The sequence below is a fragment of the Photinus pyralis genome, unplaced genomic scaffold (genome assembly GCF_008802855.1).
Source record: "Photinus pyralis isolate 1611_PpyrPB1 unplaced genomic scaffold, Ppyr1.3 Ppyr1.4_LG6, whole genome shotgun sequence".
Lineage (NCBI taxonomy): Eukaryota > Metazoa > Arthropoda > Insecta > Coleoptera > Lampyridae > Photinus > Photinus pyralis.
Window position 1 is genome coordinate 30,857,184 of NW_022170663.1, and position 21,697 is coordinate 30,878,880.

A 21,697-nucleotide genomic window follows, 5' to 3' on the forward strand; every position below is an offset into this window, starting at 1 on the left:
GAGTTGTTTTTATCTTTTTCTGGAGATGCATTGTAGTGATTTCGTTCAATTAAAAATAATGTAATGTAGTCAGTCAATTGCCCCAAGAAATAATTTCTTCGCTCGTATCTTGATTTTGATGTATGGAAATTAGATCTCGAAAACAATTGGCCGATCAGAAATGTAGTTTATACCTATTGCGGGTATGGAGATAGGTATTATTTGGGAGATGTTTTACTTGTCCTGATGAAAACACTCGTCTTGAAAATATACTTTTTTACTTGCAACCTTTTTTTGTTGAACGTTTAGCTATGCATGATATATCTGCTATCGTACACTTAAGTATCTTGGGCAAAAGAAAAGTACCTCTAGTGTTTCGCAACATACCGTCCCTAAACCATATCCGCCGTTTCTAAACCTGTGAAGGTTGAATTTTCCTTACGCTATTACTTGATGGAATTGCACTAAAATACGCCATATGTCTATTCAAATGGTTCGACTCCTGGGAAACATCTTTTATTACGGTTGTGGTAAACTTAATATTATCAAAATTACTTAAATGTAGTTCTTTTAAAAATCGAATAAAATCCCACAATTAATCTGGGTCCCATCCAAGCGTTTCGTCTTCTTTTTTAAGGGGATCAGTTTTTTAGATTTTTTTAGGAATTGGCTATGAGATGGCTGTAAGATAGATCTGGGTACTCAGCAAGCTTTTGTATGGAGGATTTCCATGTCTTTTTTTTTCGGGGGGTATTTAGGACGATAGGCATGATTTTTAATTTTTTTGTTGGAATAGCTCAATGGATATGTGCATTAAACTTTCTTAGTAAAATGTCCTCTTGGTATTTTCTGGGTATTTTTTGTTACGTACGTTAGTAGCAATGGAGTATACTTTTGTATCGCAAATGCCATACCTAAAAGTCTGGCGCCGTTGCTGACTTGTCTGTTTTACTCTTGAAGATGGTTTCCATTGTCGGTTGCGTCTTCATCACTGAATCTTATTTCTGGGCTAGTATCCGAATTTGTTGCTTGTCTAACTCTGTTAAGTAGATGCCTCAAAGCGGCTGTACAAAACCTCATCGTTCGATATCACAATTGGTGGTAATTAATCTGTGGAGTAGTAAACAAGTTTCATTTAAATATAAAAGTTGACTTCTTTTTTCGCATATCAAAGAGTAGGTACGTACTTCAAAATTACGCCTTGTAGTTGGTGACTTTATTGCTACCCTTTATGATTACAACGACTAGTGGGAAGAATTTAATGACTTGTCAACAAAGAGGGAGGTCTTTATTTCCATAAACGCTTATTCTCTCATCGGTATAATGTATTTTTCTCGTACTTGTTTTGAGTTGCATTCGTATTTATTTTCAAGCATCACCACTTGTTTTATCGTTTTTGTTTTACACTGTATGGTGACAACATTTATGAAAACTATAGCTATACAGTGCGTTCGAGCATTGAATAAAAACACTATAAGTAGCCTAACCCCGTGGAAATAAAGCGCGACAGAGATTGAACTGAGAATATAATGGAAACACTGTCAATAGTGTCGATTCTTGAACTGAGAAGAATGAGAATTTGCTTTCCTCCTATTTACCGCAAACAGAGTTCGTGGATCACAACCAATGCGGGTGCAAGGGGATTTGTCGCGCTTTCTTCCATAAGCGTTAGGCTTCTTATAGTGTTTTTATTCAATGGTTCGAGATAAGAGGGTCATCCTCAATATCTCTTTTATTTGGCGGGACCCGAAAAATGTGTCAAATATAATTTTATATGTGACGACATTACGATCAATCCAATCGCATATTGAAACTTCCGGTATGTTTTTCAAATGCAATGCCTATGTTCCTTAAGGTATTTGAAAAGAGCCATCAATTTGCTGTGCGCAAACATAACATTTGCTTGACATACCTACAAAAGAAAGGAGAAATTCGTCATTCAATATTTAGAAAACTTATGAAATCTAGCATACCGTGTGCTGTCAGGATGCGAGGTGCCTGTTATGTTACGCACGGGAAGATCGTATTGCGCAAAAGTAGATCGTCAAAACGCAACATTGAACAAGTTGATGTAGGCAATGGCACACGGGATATAGGTTAAGTAAGGTACTAGATTTCATAAGTTTTTGAAATATTGAATCACAAATACCTTCATTTTTGTTGTGTTGTCTATCAACCATATGTGTATTTTATGTTGTTTACGTTTGTCTGGCGGTGCCACTGGCAACGAGTAGGTACTTTTTTTATACATTGCAAATACCAACGCATAAACATCTAAAAGGTTAAAGAGCGACGCGCACACGCGCTACCTATCACCATCGGGTTTTGCTGACACTGACTCGTCATAAAAAGTATTACTTTAACTCCATATAATATACTATTTTACGGACTTATCTGGAACACTGTATAAGTATATATACCTACTATCCTTAATCGATGCAGAATGTGCTTGTTGTACCTACCTATTGTAGGTACCTAATACTTAATTGCCAATTCCACGTTTTGAATGAATTGGCTAACTTTGGAGAATTCTTCTTTGTTCCAATCAAACAACCACCTTTCTTGTAACCTAGAACCAATTGAAAAGCTTCAAGTGAAAAATTTAATTGCGGGATCAATTTTATCCGCTGTACGGAAGTTTTAGATATCTGCCCATGACCATGAACAAACTTTTATCACCATTCATTCATTTATCAACACAGTTTACCGCACACCACTGATAAACCTACGTTTACTAGTACTTCGGAGACAGGATGCCAAAACTGCATCTAATCACATATCGTCTAAATTCTAATTGCCGTTCTCTTTTACAGGTGCGATTCCGGTACCGGTTGCTGCTCTCAGAAGTCACACGTGTGCACGGTGGCCCACTCGGAACAAGTGGAACTCCATTTTTACGTGACGGACACGGTGCGACAACGAAATTCGGAATTTAGAGAGTTCTTAGTTACAAATCATACCAGATGTTCCTGCCAATCGAAAAAGAACGATATAAAATAATTAATGTCAAAACACGAGACTACTTAATTTTAAATTTCAAAGTGACTGAGGCATTCGAATGCAATTATTGTAAATAATTCGTTGTATTAATTATCTAATACACAATGTGATTTGTAAGATATTAATGTAAGTTATTTATTTATTTTTATACTTATTAAAGATGTGTGATATTTATATTTAAGCGATATCTATTGTGAAATTATTTTTCCTCCATTTAAGGCCGATATTTACCTATATACGATTTTTATGGTATCCATTAAATCGCTTTATTTGGACGTATATGTCATACTTGTACTTGTTTAAATTCATTTCGTTAGCATGTTTTACTAGGTGCCACACTGTTACGAAGCTCCTTACAATTGTAGGGAATTAATATTGAAGCAAGAATATTTCAAATTGACCATCTAACCTCAGAAGGTTTCGCTTTAAATTTCAAATCGGAGGATATCTCAACGAAGAAAGGTCTTCTCTTTTGATATATTACGAGTAGTAGGGAAACACTGCTATGGTGACCAAAAATGTATTTATTATCAAAAAAAAAGTCAAATTTTCATTAATCGTTAACATTAAAAGCAAATCCAGAGTGCCGTACTCTACTGCAAAAACCACAAATAATAGGTTGTTGCAGGTACAGGTTTGTTAAAAGCAAACTGGGAGAACAGTGGGCAGGTGAACGAGGTGGGTAAAGGTACAGCCAAGCAAAAGTTGGCAAATTAGATTTGGCCAAAAACATTGAATGAAGCAATTCCAGCAGGGATTAGTAGAAGAGAACTGGAATAATTAAGAATTCATATACAGTACGTATATTTTAACTCTGAACATATAAATCTCATGTTCAATTCTCGTTGCATTGATATGCCTGACAGTTATGTAACCCACCTTACTACCAATTTGACAGCAGTGTAAAAAACTAAATAAACAGCAGATATTTTAAATAGTATTCGGTCGAGGTGTTTAGCAGATTCAACTTATTAACTGTAAAACTGTCTTTAAAGTGTGTTTTTTCGTTACTGGAATAATAAATAATTCAGATATAATATTGACGTTTATGGAAAAAGATTCCCACCACCGTTATATTCTCTCCTCTGTGAATAATCCACCCTTAAGGCCGATTCAGAGTTCCGTAACGGTAACGGTGAGCGGTAACGATAAGAAATAAGAAAAATAAACATTTAAATTATAATGGTGACATTCAGAGTTTTTCCGTAAGATGCAAGACGTAAGTAGTAAGAAATTGATTATTTCATTTTATACCTTATTTCTTACGGAATCATGTTTTGTTTATTAAGATGAGAATGTATTCGACCGTTAAACATTTGTGTTGAAGGTGTATTAACACTAGAAGCGCTATGATTATGATGTCACTATCCATATTCGTTTACCTAAGTCTATGAAAAGCAAAATAACCTTTGGTACTACAATCTCAAACGTCAGTTTGACAACATATGACGCAAACAGTCTTCCCTTACCTGTTACGGATTTACATTACCGCTTATTTCTTATTTCATACCTCATACCGTTACGGAACTCTGAATCAGCCTTTATGGTTAGGCAACTCACCTTTACATCTGAAACAAAAATATAATATGCTCTGTATATAACCAATCAACCGTTTTGCGCAGATGCCGAATACTAGGGGATTTTCGTAACGAAGCTAGGAAAAAAAAGAGCTTGGCGGAAGAAAAAGAAGATGGCGATGAGGTCGACGGAAGGCATCACGCGTTCCCGGTTTTTTTTTATTCTTGATTATTTTGGTGGTGGTGTTTTGAGCGTGTAATTACAAGGAGTAACCATTTTATTCTTTCTTGTATTCTATTAATAATTGAATTTCTTGCCACAATTTGATATTTACATTGTGCTGATTTTGCATAAACTACATCTAAATATGGCGTACTCCATGCTTTTGTTTTGAGTACCATTAGATGAATCGTGTTTGTTATACGGTACAGGTGATTATGCCATTATTTTGTTCTATTAAGTATTTATTTCTGTTATTCACGAGGAGTTGATTATCAATGCGATGTTGCTCTGTTCGATTGATCCGTAACTATTCCGTGAGGGAAGTTGAGTGTCCGCTGTATGTTACTTTCTTATTCGTGGCGCGCTGCAGTTCTTATGCGTTAGCCATACGAAGGGGGGCTCTCTTATGTGATGTTTCGATTGTGCGAGTGGTTCAACCTGTTTCCACGTGGAGTAGGTACCTAATACAGTTCGATCTTTCGCTGTATCTGTTGTCTACTCGTCTCGTGCGGATTGCAGTGCTTAGCATCTTAGCAATGCGAGATATTTAGGGGCTCTCTCATTAATATTTCCTCTATTTAAAATATTGTTGTGTTATTTTGTTTTAGTTGTAACTTGAAAGAAATTATAGAGCGTCTGGATGTGACAATTTTGTTTAGTTCAATTAATTAACCGGGGGGGTTATTAATAATTTGAGACACAGGATTGCGTAAATTTCATGTTATAGTTTTGGTTCAATTTCTTAGAAGTGTTCTGTTTTTATTTTATTCCTAGAATTTTTTTCGATGTAAATTTCTTTTTAAATTTTTATTTGCCGTTAACGAGGTATAGCGCGAAGTAGAGATAAGGTTGTCTTCGCAGAATTGCCGGGCGTACGTGCCGTTTAGCAAGAAGTTGAAAAATCGACGCTTCGCGTGATTGGCGGACGGGATGTTGAAGAAAGGAGAAGGGCTTTTGGCTTAAATAGAAAATTTTTGAAGAGAGCGGGGCTTTTTAGTCGTTACAAAGCCAACCGGCGCTTCTTCGGTTACGTGATTTTTGAATTTTGTGGAAGTTTCTTGCGTAGTGGATCCAGGTTTAGTTAGAATTTTTGTCTGCCGTTTAAGAAGAATTTTTGAAAAGTTTAAGAAGTTTGTCGCTGTCCTGTTTTTTTTTTTTATTTTGCGGAAACACGGAAGTTTTGAAAATAATTGTGGGTACCCGAAGAGAGAAGACGTCGGTGTTTGAGTGTTTGGTTGTGTGAAAATTTTGTTGTTGTGATCGTGTACGGATACCTCTTTGTATGAGAGTACGTTACTCGGACAAATTTTAAAGTAAGTAGTAGCATTGAATAAAAACACTATAAGAAGCCTAACCCCGTGGAAATAAAGCGCGACAGAGTTTGAACTGAGAATATAATGGGAACACTGTCAATAGAGTCGATTCTTGAACTGAGAAGAATGAGAATTTGCTTTCCTCCTATTTACCGCAATGAGAGTTCGGCGGTCACAACCAATGCGGGTGCAAGGGGATTTGTGAGATTTGTCGCGCTTTCTTCCATAAGCGTTAGGCTTCTTATAGTGTTTTTATTCAATGGTAGTAGTTAGTGGTTTGTTTTTGTCATGTTTTTTTTTGTAATGTTTGAGTAATTTGTGTTTTTTTTTGTGTGTCATTTATCTGTTTAAAATTGTAACAATTTGTAAAACAGAAATTTACGAAATTTTTTGTCTGAAATTAAACCAGTCATTGCAATCCAGGTTTTGTTTATTAGAGTCAAAGAGAGGTAATTGTCGGCGTCTCTTACTTTGTTTCAAGTTTATTAAATCTGGGGGTAAAGTTTCATATTGGAATTTAAGGGAGGTATTAGCCACCGACCTGGCGAGGTTGCTACCCCTTGTCCGGACGAAGAAAAGGGGTGGTCGGACTCATTTTACGGGCCCTGAGATTTGTGTTTTTAAGAGTTTGTGTGGGATTGAGCTAGTAAGGGTAAGTTGTGTGGGTATCTTTCAGGCTTAGGAAGTTTACACAACAATATGTTCTGCTTGTTCTTGTCATTTCTTACGCACAAGTTCTGTCTTTTATTTAATTCCCTTCCCGATGATGTCTCACGTCCCAACACATAAAGAACCGATTACACAACGTAGGAGTTCATTCATGCCATCCATATCGAGCCGACTGCCACCCAAATTCAAAAATGCCGCGAAACGTCCATTGTTACGACTTGAAAGATAGGTGGCTCTGGTCGTAGTTTTTTCCCAGTTTTCAACGGTAAGTATAGGGTAAGTCAACGTTTTCAGTGTCTCCTTGATAGACCCCCTAGGACCATTACACCTCTTATCTTTACTCGTAGTCTCTTAGCGTTGAGTGAATCGTATGCGTAGGCTATTCTGCTTTATTCATGAATGCGGCCCTTGTTACACCCTGTATTAGGCTGTATTACTTATTTAAAAGTGAAATGGGCTCTCTTATCCACAGATCTTATCTGCTATTGTTAAAGTTGAAACCAAACAAGAGGAAGAAGATAACACATTTATTGATGAAAAGATTTACCATAGCAGTTTTATGTGGACACCTATAAAGCAAGAACGTACAGACACCGCATCAAGTGAAGGACCCGGGAAGATGAATTTTTAGGAAACATCTTCAAGACTTCAAATATTCAGAAGCTATCTTACCTACCAAGAGGTAGCAAAATTCGGAAGTTTTCAAATGTACCCAGTGTGTTTACGCATCCGATCACAAAGGGTACTTTGGACAACATCTGCAAATTCACAAGTTTCAAGAATTTGAAATGTGTCCAGTGTGATTGTGCGATTAATCATAAATTTAATTTCACAGAACATTTACTAAAACATAAGGATACCAAGGATTTAAAAACAGCAACAAGTTATTATGCCACAAATAGTAATTCCCTTGTTAAAGCTTATTTGTTAGTACATAGGACTTCCAAGAATTTTAAATATGGTCAGTGTAATTATGAAACTAATCATAAGTCCTTTCAGGCATTTTAAATGTGTTAGTTGTGATTATGCCACTAACCATAAATACAATTTTAAAGTGTGAAACTTCCAAGGACTTAAAATGTGGTGTTTCAACCGATTTGGCTGCCATGTCGAGTTCCTTCCACCAATGTGACTGTTTCCATTTCCGCACATTAGATTGTAGTGAACATAGTTACATGCTAAGGAATTGGGTCGTAAGACAGTATTTTAAATTGGATCACAAGTCTGGTAAAAACTTTGATCAATTAAAAATTGTTTTACAAATAAATAATAGAATTATGGTTTTACTGAATGGCTTTGTTTTTCCGTGTAATCCCAGGTACCAGCAGCCCCAATTGCCTCGGATTATCGAGACTACTATACTTACAACAGTTAAAAGGGTCCGGAATTAAGCAGAGCATTGTCTGAATAAATTATTTACTTGCTTTTAACGCTTAACATTCCCCACATTTAAGGTTGATATAACATTGTGACAATGGCTATGGATTGGGTTCCTCGGGATAATCGATGAAATACAAACATCAAAAGTAAAGAAACTTATATTTAAAAAAAAACACAGAAATTCTAAGCAACCTAATTCAATTTCACAAAACTAGGGTTTAATACAAAGATGGAGAATGTTTATATTCCAAAGAATCTGGTATCACTAATAAATAGTTTAATGTTACGAGGGAACAGTATTTATATTCACATGGAGTGCAATTATTTTTCAAAAGAAATTTAGACAACGTTATGCACCCTACTCGAACATCGCAAAATTCTCAGTCTGGGTGTCCTTTCTTAGAACAAAATTATTTTATTCTTTAAAACTACGCAAACTATAGTTCAAAATAGTTTAAATACGTAAAATCTAAATGAGGAATGATTTAAGTGGTTAAAAGCGATTGTATGGGCGCGACGATCCTCTGACCCGACCTCGCTTTGCGACACGTGAGAAATTTCCTTGATTTCCCCGACCTCTAGGAGCTACTTAAAACACAACATAAGCCATTTACCACGAGATTATTCCTCAGTTCTAAGCCAAAAAGACGTATCCGATGTTTTAAATATGGCAAGGGACTAAACATATAGTCAACATTATAATGTGTGTTGATTACGGCTAGAGCAAATGTATATATTCTTGAAATCAGAAATGTTTGAAAAATATAGGGTGTTCCATTAAACATTTACCAAATTTGCATTTTTACTTTGTGATATTCATCTTTTTTACTTTACATTTTTCCAGGGTTATCCTTGCAGTTATTTTAATGAAGTTTTAATAAACAATTAAAGGCCCGCTTTTGCTTATAATAATAATAATAATAATAGTAATATGGTCTTTATTTAAAGAAAGATTTTATAATTATTATTAACCTATCGCATGGGGTGAGATTCAGCTCATGTTAAAGGTGTGCGCTGTTCATAATTCATTTGTTTTATCATTGAATTTATAACTATCAGAAGCGCGGATCCCATATAACAGTTTGTGACCATGTGCCAACTGGCCGCCGCTAGGAGCAGTTCGATCGTTTGAAAGTCCGTGGGCGATCGAAAGTGGAGCGTTACATTGACATTAGATGGCAGCATTACAAACCATTTATTTTGACCATTCGAATATTTTCCTTTTTAATCGTTAGATGTCAGGAACTCGGGATGTTTTTGTGTTATCATTGGAATGGTTTTATAAATAGGATTGGAATGTTCTAAAAATAGATCCCTTAAGAAGCATTGCGTAAATTTGTAATGTAAATAATAATACATTTAGACGAACGAAGCTTGCAGTCCTTGTCCTTGAAGGAATGCAATTTCATACATTCTACTCACAGGCAGTAAAATAGGCAGGTTCCACATTTTTACTGAAAGCGGGAGATTTTGTTATTAAAAAACGATCAAAAAAAATTTTAAGGCAAAATATTGTCCGTTGCAACTAGGCAGCTACATCATTTCCACATTCACATTTGATAACTAAATTTCTCGAATCAGCTTTTTTTATAACCATGCAGCATTGTGCACAAATAAATCGGTCCCAGTTTACGTGAATTCGTATACCTACTAGAGCTGAGCGATAAATGAAATTGTTATCGATTTATCGATAAGTCTGTTCAGTCTGATAATTATCGATTAATCATTATTTGATAACTATCGATAATTATCGATAACTTTAATCACTTATCGTTAACTTTCGATAATAATCGACAATTATCGATAAATCGTAAGGCTAATTTTCGATAATGAAAGATAACGTTTGATAATTATCGATAACTTTTTATAATTATCGATAACTTTTGAAAATAATTAATAATGATTGTTAGCTGCTGATAATAATCGATTATTATTGCCACGAAAATTGTCTATCTCTGATATTTATCGATTAATAAATAAGTAGCGGAAATTATCAAGAGAAAACTATCGATACTTTTTCATAAATCTCATCGATATATATTCTCAATCGATATATTACATCATCCATGCGTACACTCGCTAACATTTTTGTTTTTTTGGTATTGATATTGCGAGAGATAATTTAAATAAAACAGGACGATAATCCTCAAAAATGAGTACAGCAGTAGGTTGTGAATTGTGATCATATGGCAACTCAACAATGCTCTTACATCGCTTTTGTTGGAAGTAAACTGGTATACCTAAACATTGAAAAGTTTATGTCGTTAAAAATTCTCTCGATAATTATCTATCTTAATAGTTTAGTTGTGAGATTAATCGATAGATTATCGGTAATTATAGGTTTATCGACCAATCCTTTAACATTTTCGATAAATTACACCGGTCTACAGCATTTTTGCGCATGGGACATATATACCTTATTTTTATTGCTTCTACAGCCACAAATAAGAATTAGAACAAAAAATGGTTATGTATTTGTTTTTGTGTGAAAAAAATGCAAAAAACCAAAAAATAAAAATACCTATAGAATCCCTACTTACATAGGCATGATTTATTAAATGGTAACGTTTCTACATTTATAATTTGTTTATCTTAGAGTCTAAATGTTTAAAAATGGAACAGTTTTGCTGTTTTTGTCATGTTCAACTGAATCTGATCTTCCATCATGCTTCCAACTTCCTGGCCTTGGGAAGGTGCCTAAGTTCCATTGTCTCGAGAAAGTGTTGTCCTTATTCCGAATAAGCTCCCATATTATCCTTAAATTGATCTAAATGAGAATGTAACCTGTGCATCTTTATTCTTTAGAGACATTCTATACCCCATGATACAAAACCAAATCCTGTCAGCTCGTCATAATTTTCAGCTCTATGGTTTCCCAGGAAACACTGAACGGGAAACCATGGACTATTGCCTTAAAACTGTTCCAGGATTTTTTTTCCTCTTTGCTAAGTAACCGCGGAAAAATATCACCCTCCATTTTTCTTTTTTTTTAGGGAAAACAAAGATTCCAGCTTTAATTTTCGCCCCTGAAAGCTTTCAATCAAATCGCTGTAACTTTTGTAAAAGCAAATATTTTCGATGTCTTAATCGCACTTTTTATTTATTTTTGCTTATTATAGTCAGAATATATATTGTGTAAATCCCATGCGCAAAAATTCTTTTTTTGTTGACCGGTCGACCATTTTTTTTAAATTTATCGATTGACTATCTATTAATCGATAATTATCGATAAGTTATCGATTAACCATTGAGAACAAATTTCAAACGTCAGAATTTAAAAGAAAAGAGGTTAACGACCTTTTTATTTTGTATCAAAATTGCCAGGTGTGACGTGTGATCCTAGATCAGGGGTCGGCAACCTGCGGCTCTTTTGATACCTATAAAGTTGCGGCTCTCCGTATTTATCTAAAGAAATTAGTTCATTTGTTCGAAATTCGCCTTTTTAATTAATCTTATTTTGTATCAAAAGTATACTTGCAGCAAATAATTATCTAATTTTTGACACTTGTTTACTTTCTGGTATTCTTTTGTTTTTTTTTATTATAGCCAGCCTACTCCGATGTATAAACACGTAATTAATTAATGAGTAGGTACTTTTGTGAAAAATATTGAATAACCTAAACACTGCGGAGTTTAAGCACAGGGCACCCCTTATAAACATTTAAGAGAAGACAAAAGCGAATAGCGAAATAAAATAGTGGTAGTTCCATTTGAAAAAGAATAGTTATAGCACTTTGAACAAACGGCATTGAAACAACCAAATATTCAGGATGTTCTATTTAAAAAGATCAGTTATTAATTGACATCGTAAAAATGGAACACCCTGTACATTCAAAAATAATTTCTGTAGATCCGCAACCACCAATATTTTTACCAGGTATCTATCAGCTATGTAGGAAAAACCGACGGACTGTTGCAGACCCTGTATATAGCCAAAAACTATAATATTGAATCAAAAATTATTTGTGGCTCTTTAAGAATTGGGAAATTTTGTAAATTGTAATTTTTAGCTCTTCCGTTTCAATAGGTTGCCGACCCCTGTCCTAGGTAGTTTAACCGGTGGCAACGGTTTAACCGACACACACAAAAATTAAGAATAGATAGGTAGGTACATTTAATTTCTGTTACAGTGATCAAGGATGCCTGCGTATTTTTGCTTTCCTGTTCAAATGTAATTCAATCTTCCTTAAGGAATGTTAAGTAAGGTCACGATTCATGAAAGGAAGAATGTTTATCTTACGTCATTCAACATCCTGTGTGCCACATAAATGCCTTATAAGTACGTTTCTTGGGTATCTAGAATTCTGTATACAACAATTACAAATCGAGATAGTGGGTTCATTACAGATTCCTGTATAATAATTAACAAAGGTAAAAAACTGACATTATTATTCATCTTTCTCGATGGTAGAGACATCTACGTCTTGTAATTTAAACTATTGAAAACAGTCACATATCCTGCCATTTAACCTGCGCTTCTGATAGTTATAAATTCAATGGTTTTATTTAATTTTTGTTCTTGCATATGATACAGTATCAAACTAATTTGATTACAGATTGCTGAGTTTTTTCCAACTACATTACAAAACGAGGCGATGCATCTAATAAGTTTGGAGTTCTACACAAAACCATGTTGCCAGGGCACACTAAAGTTAGTATAATTCTTTCATTGGCTAAACTGTCTTTTAATACAAAAATGTCACTATGAGTGTTTTAGGTGAATGAAAATACTTTAAAAATTGCCAACACAGCATTATAACCTAAAAATTTGTAATTTGGTTTATATTAAAAAGCAAACAAATATTTCGATAACACTGAATCGTTTAGTACCCTTTGCTATAGCCTTGACCAACATGTTTATTAAGTGTGTAAAATCAGATACTTCTTGGCTTAAGACAACAAGTACTCTACTTACATTGGTGACGACCAGAATGTTGATCCCCCCAAACAATAGGGGTAGGATTAGGCCTTGGAATACCTCCATGCATCGGACTGCCATACTTTCCCGAACGTCTGGCAACACCGCCACCCCTGTGAACGTTATTACTACGGGATCGAGTATTTGTGCTTGGCGAAGCTTCGGCTTCTCTCCCTTCTTCTTCACTTTCTTCAGAAATCGGCGGTTTCTCTCCTTCGGATGTTACCTAATTCGCAAATTAGTACATTTATAATCTACAAGTTATGGCCCGTACCCCATCCTCGTTCTCACGAACGTCCTCACGTTGTTCGGAAGCCTCTGAAGTTTCCCCAACCGTGCTCGGAGGTCCCATGCTTTCAGGCATTCCTCCTTCGGATTCACCTTCGTCACTCACTCCGCTTACGGTAATGACTGGTATTTCGGCTATAAATTCGTGAATACAATTATGAATCTTAGTTTGTGTGCACCTTACGTTCAGAACTAGTGCTTTGTTGGGAACTGTGTTCCTCGCCGGCGGGCCCCGATTCTTGAGGTGAAGTCTGAAGCGGCGTGCTAGGAACACTCCGACCAGTACCTTAAAAGAAAGATTAATAAAATTTCACCACATATCTCGAGCACGGCGTGACGTACTATTATCATCGGCATGAGAAAATTCGAGGGTTTGTTCTGGTACTACCTCGGTTGAACCAGAATTGTTTGACGGAGCTGATTCGTTAAAAGTAAATCTACCGCTGGTCGGAACATGAGGAGAACTAACAGCTTCTCCAAAACCGTCAGATCTACGAGGTACGAATAATGTTGGTGTTGATGGTACTATTCCTGGAATTAACAGTCTATTGTTATTATTTAGATTACAATACTTTGTTCCTTGACCCAACGTCCCGATGATAACACTATTAGTTGATGACTAAACTGAAGGAATTTTCAAATGACCATAAACTGCAACTGCTTAAAATGTCACACTGAATGCTTAGATCCACAATGGCATATGGCATATATCAAAACAATTGCAATAATATAAAACATTGGGATAATGTCAGCCAATTCAGGAAGTATTAAAGAAAGGTTAAGTGGTAGAGCAGCTTGGGAGAGGGGGCGGAGGTTTGACTTCGTTTTTGCTGTATTTCTTCCTTTTTCTGTTGTATAAACCTGTAAATTCGTTTTTTTTGTTTGGTGATGGAAAGTGAGATTATTACATAGGTATCCTTATTTTGCATATGTTCATAGTTTTGTGATTTACATAATTTATTTCCAATCCGCATAGGACAATTAAGAGGATTGGGGACCACGTGACTTTTTCATGCGTAAACAAACAGTCCCCTTACGTCTCCATCGGAGGTGTTACCACAATTCTCATTGCAGTGCAATCTTACATCTACCATCTCTGCCACACAAATTGTATTCCAGAACTCGGTGCTGCAGAATACGTGCGTCCTACTAGCATGCGCTTTTTACACTGTGGCAACACTGCTGCGCTTTGACATTTGAGTGATCAAAACAAATTACAAATGTTAGGTCAAGTTCGACTTTTAAAGTATTTACAACAAAAATGATGCTCACTGCTTAATTTTTGAAACAAAAGCAAGAAAAACGTGTATTCACCGGATAGGTGCTCTAGTAGCCAACGAACAAATAAATGTTTATGTATGGAAAATTCTGTTTGTTTTCATTTTTTTTTGGAATCACTGAAAAATATGTCCTGTAGTAACACAAAAGGAGCAATTCTTGCTCCTCAATTAACGGATGCTTTTTCGACTATAATTACTCAATACCAACACCAATTTAGCAAAGGCAGATCAGCTGAAACCAACTTGTTCGGCTACACCAATGACATTTTCGTCTCACTGGACCGTGGACTTGATGTTCATGCGGTTTACGCTAAGGCCCTCGATAAAGTTAACCACGACTTATTAATATTTAAGCTAAAAAAACATGGTGTTAGCTGAACAGCTTTGATTCTACTCCAGAACTACTTATGCAATCGGAAAGCAAAGGTGAAGATAAGTGATAAGTGGTCGAATCCAATTGAAGTGAGTTCGGGTGTTCCTCATGGATCCCATCTTGGTCCAGTACTATTTTTGATTTTTATAAACAATATATCATCGGTGTTTGTGGCTAAACATGTCTTATTTGCGGACGATCTGAAGATATAAGACCTATTGCAGACCTTCGAGACATGAGTTTGCTACAATCTGATTTAGTGCGACTTGAAAAGTGGGTGGTTGAAAATGACATGAAATTAAATGTTGAAAAGTGTCACATGATCTGTTTTTTCAGAAGGAACTCTCCATCTTTGCAAAGTTACTATCTGTGAAAATCGCATATCATGATAGAGCAGTAATCATTCCTCGTCATCGCAACCAGGTGCAATAAAGTCTATTAAAATTAGTCACTGGTGATTACAAATAAAGGCAGATGAGGGTTGTGGCGCAATCTTTCTGGGAAATGTGCTCTGCTTATTCGAGAATTCTCAAGATAGTTTCATAATTTTTCTAGAAACTTTGTTTACTATATAAGTAAATTGAAGCGTATTTAACGCAGTTCCATTATCGATGTCGGCGTGATTAATAGTGAAGTTCGCGCTTGTATGTGATAAATTTACATGTTATAAATCAGGCATGGCAACCTTTTTTTTTTCAAGAGGCCAAAATAAAATTTTTCATATGCGCCACGGGCCAAAGTGGAAAATCCAAATAAAAAGTATGTTTAAAGAAATCTTTTTGGTGTTTTTCGCTTTCGTAAATCAGTAAAAACAAAACAATAAGTACTCTTGAAAATTGACACGATTTTGCATACAAAGTTTACCAGATGTGGATAATAAATCCCCAGATTCAGCTTGTATCCTAATTTTCATTTATGCTCTTAAGATTTGTTGCAATATATGGCTTAAAAATGTTGCTGAATCCCAAAACACGTGTCGTTTTATTGCCCCATCCGGTATATATCGCGACGAAAATTCTGGAAAATACCTGGCGATATCTGTGAAAAAATAAATGCATCTTCAAAGAGACTTCTCGGGCATCTTGGTCTACGAAAGAATGCGTTTGGATGTTTTCCCAACGAAACGGGTGTACCAATAAAGATGTTGTTGTCTCTTGGTTATGTACGGAAGGGGGCAATTGTACTATGGCTATAAACTTCCAAATAAAAAAATTCAAAATGGCCGCCGTTTTTATCTCTAATAATAGTTAATATTTACATAATCTGTGCCGCCATCTTGGAAAACGGCCACCGTTTTCATATACTACTACTATGACGCATTCATACCAAATTTCATTGACTGTCAATATATGCCGCCATCTTGGAAAACTGGTGACCCTATTAAATTTTTTAAATAGCCAGCGTTTTTATATAAAAGTGTTGTTACAGTCAAATAAAAAACCTTTTTGGGCTGTACGTTTGAGTTGTAGGTTTATGTACTTACCGTCATCTCCCCCTTCATCCATCCCATGTTGCAGTAACAAATGGGATTGTGGCTGTTGTCTTGTCAATGGAGCAACTGATCTAGTTCGAGAAAACGAGGGCATGGTGACTGCAACTGAAGGAGATGCCTGTGATACAGTAACGTTGGACAGACCTACAATGTTACCATTATGACTTTTATATGAATCTAAACAGTATACCATCTGTTCCACTACTAATGGTTTCAGATTGTGGCTGCTCCAGGGATTCCTCTTGAGAACTGTTCTCTTGTATAGAACGTTCACTCTGATTCGGAACTTCACTAGAACCTTCCACCACTTCGACCTCATTTCCTCCCTCCACTTCTTCCATATCCTGACAATCTGCATCGTCATAACTGAGCTCCTGTTCCTGAAATTTCATATTAAACATGCGCTCTTAGTCAGTGTAAATCCCCTTACTGGATACGATTCCATATCGTAACCCTCAGTATCGGGATCGTCTCCGACATTGTCGTCACCTTCACCCTCATCAGGATCATCCACATCATCCTCGCTCTCATCGACTACAATCACAGCATCGTGGTCTTCCTCGTGATCTCTTTGGCTACTTGTGGGAACTTGATACTCAACTTCTAAACCGCTATCAGTAACGGTACCGTGATGTTGACTGGTTTCAGTCGACCCTTGCTGAATGCGCGTTCGCTTGCTTTGCTGTTGTTTACTCTGATCGTCAATTTGACACGCCTCGGCGTCTACATCTCTAGGCCGTTTCAGTCCCGCTTGAGTTGTTGTTACCGTGTTTGAGCTGCTACTGCTCGTGCCCAATTCCTGCGCGGGCCCGTTGCTTGGTTGCTCAACTCTTGGTAACACCAATGCCACGGCTTGCTGCTGAAGTACGGGCTGCAATGCACATGTGTTTCTAAATGTCAGCAAAGAATCCCCCCCCCCCCAAATAAGGTGCCAGATTTTAAATTTAAACTCTTGCTTCGGAGGAAATGACAAAGAGCCATCTAGGAGTGGTATGCAGTACAACTTCTCTTCATGCATTGTCAATGACATACTCTAGGACATACTAATAAATTTGAGACTGCTCCCTTAGTTTCAATAGGTACCCCCCTACATGCAAAGTGTGAGGGACCAAATAGTTTTATTTTTCGTAAACATGGCAACCCTGTATCACCAACATGTTTTTTTAATTTTTATTTATTTGCCTTTATTTTTGAGTGGGCGGGGTTTCAGCCGAGGCTCCTCTACCAACCCATCCCACTATACATTTACAAATATCCATCCCCAAACTCGAATTCGAACCAGGAACCCTTAGTACCACAGTCCAGCTTCAACTGAACTGCGCCAACGGGCTGGTGTCTAAACCTACCTGCAATGTAGAATCATCATCTTCTACATCTTGAGTAGATTGAGTTGGCGGTACCGCAAGTTGTCGAGGTGTAACTACGGTGGGCGTAGCCGAGCTAGTCGCGGGCATGTACTCCGTGTGCGAACTCGTAGGACTACTAGAGAGGGATTCGATGTTGCTCGGACCGGTGGTATGAACCTGTTGTTGAGGCGGCACCATTACCGCGCTCGGAGATTGACTAGTTGATGGACCCTGGCTAGTAGGTAAAACGGCTGCAGTACGAACTTGCATAGACATAGGCCTAATACTGGCAAGAGGAGTTTCCGGTCCACTTCGCCACGGTTGTATTTGAACCGAATGTGTTTGAGTATTTGTGGAATGGCCGGCCATTGGTTTAATGTTGGCGGTCGGTGGTTCGCTGGTTGATTTTTCCGATGTTCCCGAGCTAGTGGTCGGCTTAGATCCTTGCTGTCCCAACTGTCTCTGCAATTGGTTCACCCTTTGCGTTAAAGTTTCTATTTCGCTCATAAGGCGATCTTTTTCCAGCTGTTTCTCCTGCAATATTTCTTCTTTCTCTTTCATTAACTTTTCCACTTCACTATTTTTACCCTTGTCACTCGAGTCATCAGATGAGCGGCTACGTTCTGAACGAAGAGTGTTATTTTCTTCAGTTAATGTTATCAGACGTTCCTTGGCATTTTTAAATATGCTCTTAAACCTATCGTCCTTTTCGACAGCAGACTGCTTCAAGGACTCAATTTCCTTTTGGTGATTACTTATTTCTTCATTTGCCGCTGAAATTTGTTGCGTTAATTGTTCTACTTTTTCATTGTGATTAACTTCCAGCAGAGAGATACGTTCTTGCATCAAGGTACGTTCCTCCGCAAGAGTCTGTTGTTGTTTCTCGGCAGCCGTCGCCTCATTCTTGTTTCGTTCCTCGTTCTCCTGTTTCAATGCGTCCATTGTTCCAGTGAGATCTTCACACTGCTGCTTATACTTCTTCGCAATTTTTCTTACGGCCAACAAATTGTTTTTCAAATCTACAATTACTTCACCTTTATTCGTCATATCGGCTTCAATTTTATTTTTTTCCTCCAAAAGTTTGGAGTAATTCTCCTTTGTTTCATCGAGAGAATGAGTTAATTCGGTCACTTGCTCTCTAACTTTGGCGAGATCGCTGCGTGTTTTCTCAAGGTCATCACTAACTTGATTGTTTTGCGACCGCAAGCTACGCAATTGCTCTTCTAATTTGGTTTTTTCATGTCGTACGTTATTCAAATCGTCGCCCAACTTAGTACTGGTACCTTTTTCAATCGCGAGTTGTTTAGCTAAATTCTCACGCTCATTTTGTAACTTTTTCCAATCTTCTGGACTTGTGCGATTTGATTTTTCTATAAGCATATTGGCACGCTGCCGCCATCTCGTGGCCTCGCCTCTCAACGAAACATTTTCGCTATGCAACGCGTCAAACTTCAAACTCAAGTCCTTGTTTTTCTCTTGAAGTGGCGCGACCTGATCTTCCAAAAGGGCGGTACGCGCTTTGAGATCGCTAATTTGCGACGATAGGCCGTCACGTTCCTGCCGAAGAGTTCTGTTACTATCTGTGATGGCGTTAAGAGTTTCCACTTTACGCAACACTTCGGAGTGTTTAGCTGCTGTGACCATCGATACTTCGGATTTCTGCCTTTCCGCCTCTAGATTTGCCTTGGCATCTTCGAGCTGTTTCGTAATCAGGTCGTGCTGAGATTTTAGACGTAAAAGTTCCGCTTCTAGAATCTCGCATTTGCTAACCGAAATGTCTTTTTCCTGGCGTAAGTATTTGATAATTTTTAGAAGCTGTTCGGAAGACTTAACGTCCTCGTCTGTGAAGGATCTATTAAAGCTAACATCCGCACTACCGATTGATTGGTTCTGCTGTTCCGTAGCTTGCGTTTGCATAATGGTGATTTGCGTATTAAGGGATTGAATTTGATCGAGTAATAGCGCATTTTGACTGTCTAGGTCTTTAAATCTGAGTTCAAGCTGTTCCTTTTCTTTTTGGAAGAACTCCTCGCGTGATGCTAAGCCCACTTTGTATTCCTCTAGAGCTGATACGGAGTGATCTCTTACCAGTTTGAGTTCTTGAATTTCGGTATTTAAATTCGTAACTTCTTCTTTTAGTGACGTTAAAGTCTAGAAAAAAGAATTGAAATTAGCATAGGAATCTTAAATATTATACTGTAACAAAACGGCGCCATTGTGGCGCATTAGACCCGTCAATAAATAGTAATTCTTCAGAAGATTAGCTAACATAATTAAAACTGGATCGCGATCCACGCCAAAGCAACTTTCAGTTTATAGTTCACGAAGTCAATAAATATGTCAATACGAGGACAAATTTACAAATGGGTCACGTGCACGTCAATTACACTAGTAATTCTAAACTCCAGTTAACCACTTTTGTGTTATTTTCAACTTCAACAAATCAATTCGTTTAACGTTTGTTTAGCATAAAAATGTTGCGATAGGTATTTGATATACAATCCAAGATTTTTTAAGACATAACAAGTAATCAAACAGAAACTGTAGTATTACGTCCCCTTAATTTTTGGCATACATGAAAACAGAATTCTGGGCAGGTTACATACAAAAGACAACATGATTAAAAGAACCACATCAGGACCAAGCACGCTTTTTTGATTTTTCAACTTTCGTACAACTTTATCTTGGTTAGAAATCGGCATTTTAGAAAACAAATTCAAAAAACTGCACTTTCTGAATGTAAACACAGCAGAATAATTTACAAATTACGGCTGTTATTATTTTATAATGCATCATGTTTCATTTGTTTAATTTTCCAAGGCCTACCTAAAAGTGTAGGGTGCTTTTCCAAGCAATCTTTTGCGCCATCGACAATTACCGGAAATACGTCAAATAAGATACAATTTAAGCATTTTTATTAATTAATTAATTAATCTCATTTTCCCAATATTTGAGGTTAGGAACGAGATTTTGAAAAACGGTTTTCACTGGCCTCTTGGGATGTTATTTGGCTACTTTTTCATAAAGAAAAAGTCATATCATTCCATTTGACTTTTTAGGATTTTGGATCATAGTGTCAAAACTAGCCCCCTGGCGGAGAAGGATTCCACTAAATTAACTAATGAATGCTCCTTTCAACGATACCAAATTTGTTACAATCGGTCAAACGTTTAAGAAGTTACAGCAGGTTATTGCGAAAACAATTGAACATGATGTGTGCACACCATCTTTGTTTTTGAAATAACTGAGTTTTTGTTTTTACGAAAATGATAGATAAACTGGTTCTCTTTAAAAATGTGAAAAAGGAATGTTTAGTTTATTATGCGAAATTGAAAGAAAATGCAATTTTAAAATTTAAGATGGCAGTTACGCGCTCTGGTGGTCATTTTTGGAACTTGAAAATATTTTCTAGCGATTTTTCATAACCGATTTACGCAATAAGTTTTTTTACCCCTAAGTCATACGACGAACGGTTCCCGAGATATAGCCGAGGAACAGTCTTATTGGGTCACCCGGTACAATTCAACTTAACTTAAGAAAATTGAGTTCATCTGCATTCATAAAAGCGAGTGGTTTTATTTTATTATTCATTTCTAGGCGGAAACAACTTTGAATTTTTGGTGTACACCCCTTTGAATTAATTTGAATTAACGTGAATTAATTTGTTTGAACGTGAATTAATTTGAATTAACGCGAATTAATTCGGTACGCGTCAACTCGCCAACGGGACAACTCGCCAACGGACGACTCGCCACTGCAACAACTCGCCAACGAAATATTTTTCCCTGTTTGATGTGTCGTTCAAATAACGATTTGATTGACAAGTTTTCTGTTCAAATAATAATTTGTAGAAGATGTCGTTATATCAAAATGCAGTAATAGAAACAGGTATAGGCGGTTGGGTCTTCATTCAAATATT

General features: G+C 36.8%; 2 protein-coding genes across 8 annotated transcripts in view; one reads left to right on the forward strand and one right to left on the reverse strand.

Moving 5' to 3' along the window:
- The window catches only part of LOC116173953, a 51,264-nt gene extending 47,368 nt beyond the window's left edge, over nucleotides 1-3,896 (forward strand). For all 5 annotated transcript variants that reach the window (XM_031491693.1, XM_031491696.1, XM_031491697.1 and 2 more), the window contains exon 3: nucleotides 2,793-3,896. In XM_031491693.1, coding sequence (XP_031347553.1) covers nucleotides 2,793-2,979 — 187 coding nt within the window. In that variant the 3' untranslated portion in view covers nucleotides 2,980-3,896. The remainder of the gene's footprint in view (nucleotides 1-2,792) is intronic.
- Nucleotides 3,897-8,221: 4,325 nt separating this feature from the next.
- LOC116173551 (nucleoprotein TPR-like) lies at nucleotides 8,222-19,930 on the reverse strand. Of its 3 annotated transcripts, none has more exons than XM_031491075.1 (9): nucleotides 17,779-19,930; nucleotides 16,863-17,303; nucleotides 16,623-16,812; nucleotides 16,424-16,576; nucleotides 13,630-13,818; nucleotides 13,472-13,573; nucleotides 13,274-13,422; nucleotides 12,997-13,225; nucleotides 8,222-8,666 (listed from the first exon to the last, which is right to left on the reverse strand). In XM_031491075.1, exons 1-9 carry the CDS (start codon nucleotides 19,693-19,695, stop codon nucleotides 8,575-8,577), a joined length of 3,462 nt encoding a protein of 1,153 aa, XP_031346935.1. In that variant the 5' UTR covers nucleotides 19,696-19,930; the 3' UTR covers nucleotides 8,222-8,574. The 3 variants fall into 3 exon arrangements, with proteins under 3 accessions (XP_031346935.1, XP_031346934.1, XP_031346936.1); XM_031491074.1 differs by having other exon boundaries at nucleotides 8,222-8,669; XM_031491076.1 differs by lacking the exon at nucleotides 13,630-13,818 and having other exon boundaries at nucleotides 8,222-8,669.
- Between the last annotated feature and the right edge of the window lie 1,767 nt (nucleotides 19,931-21,697).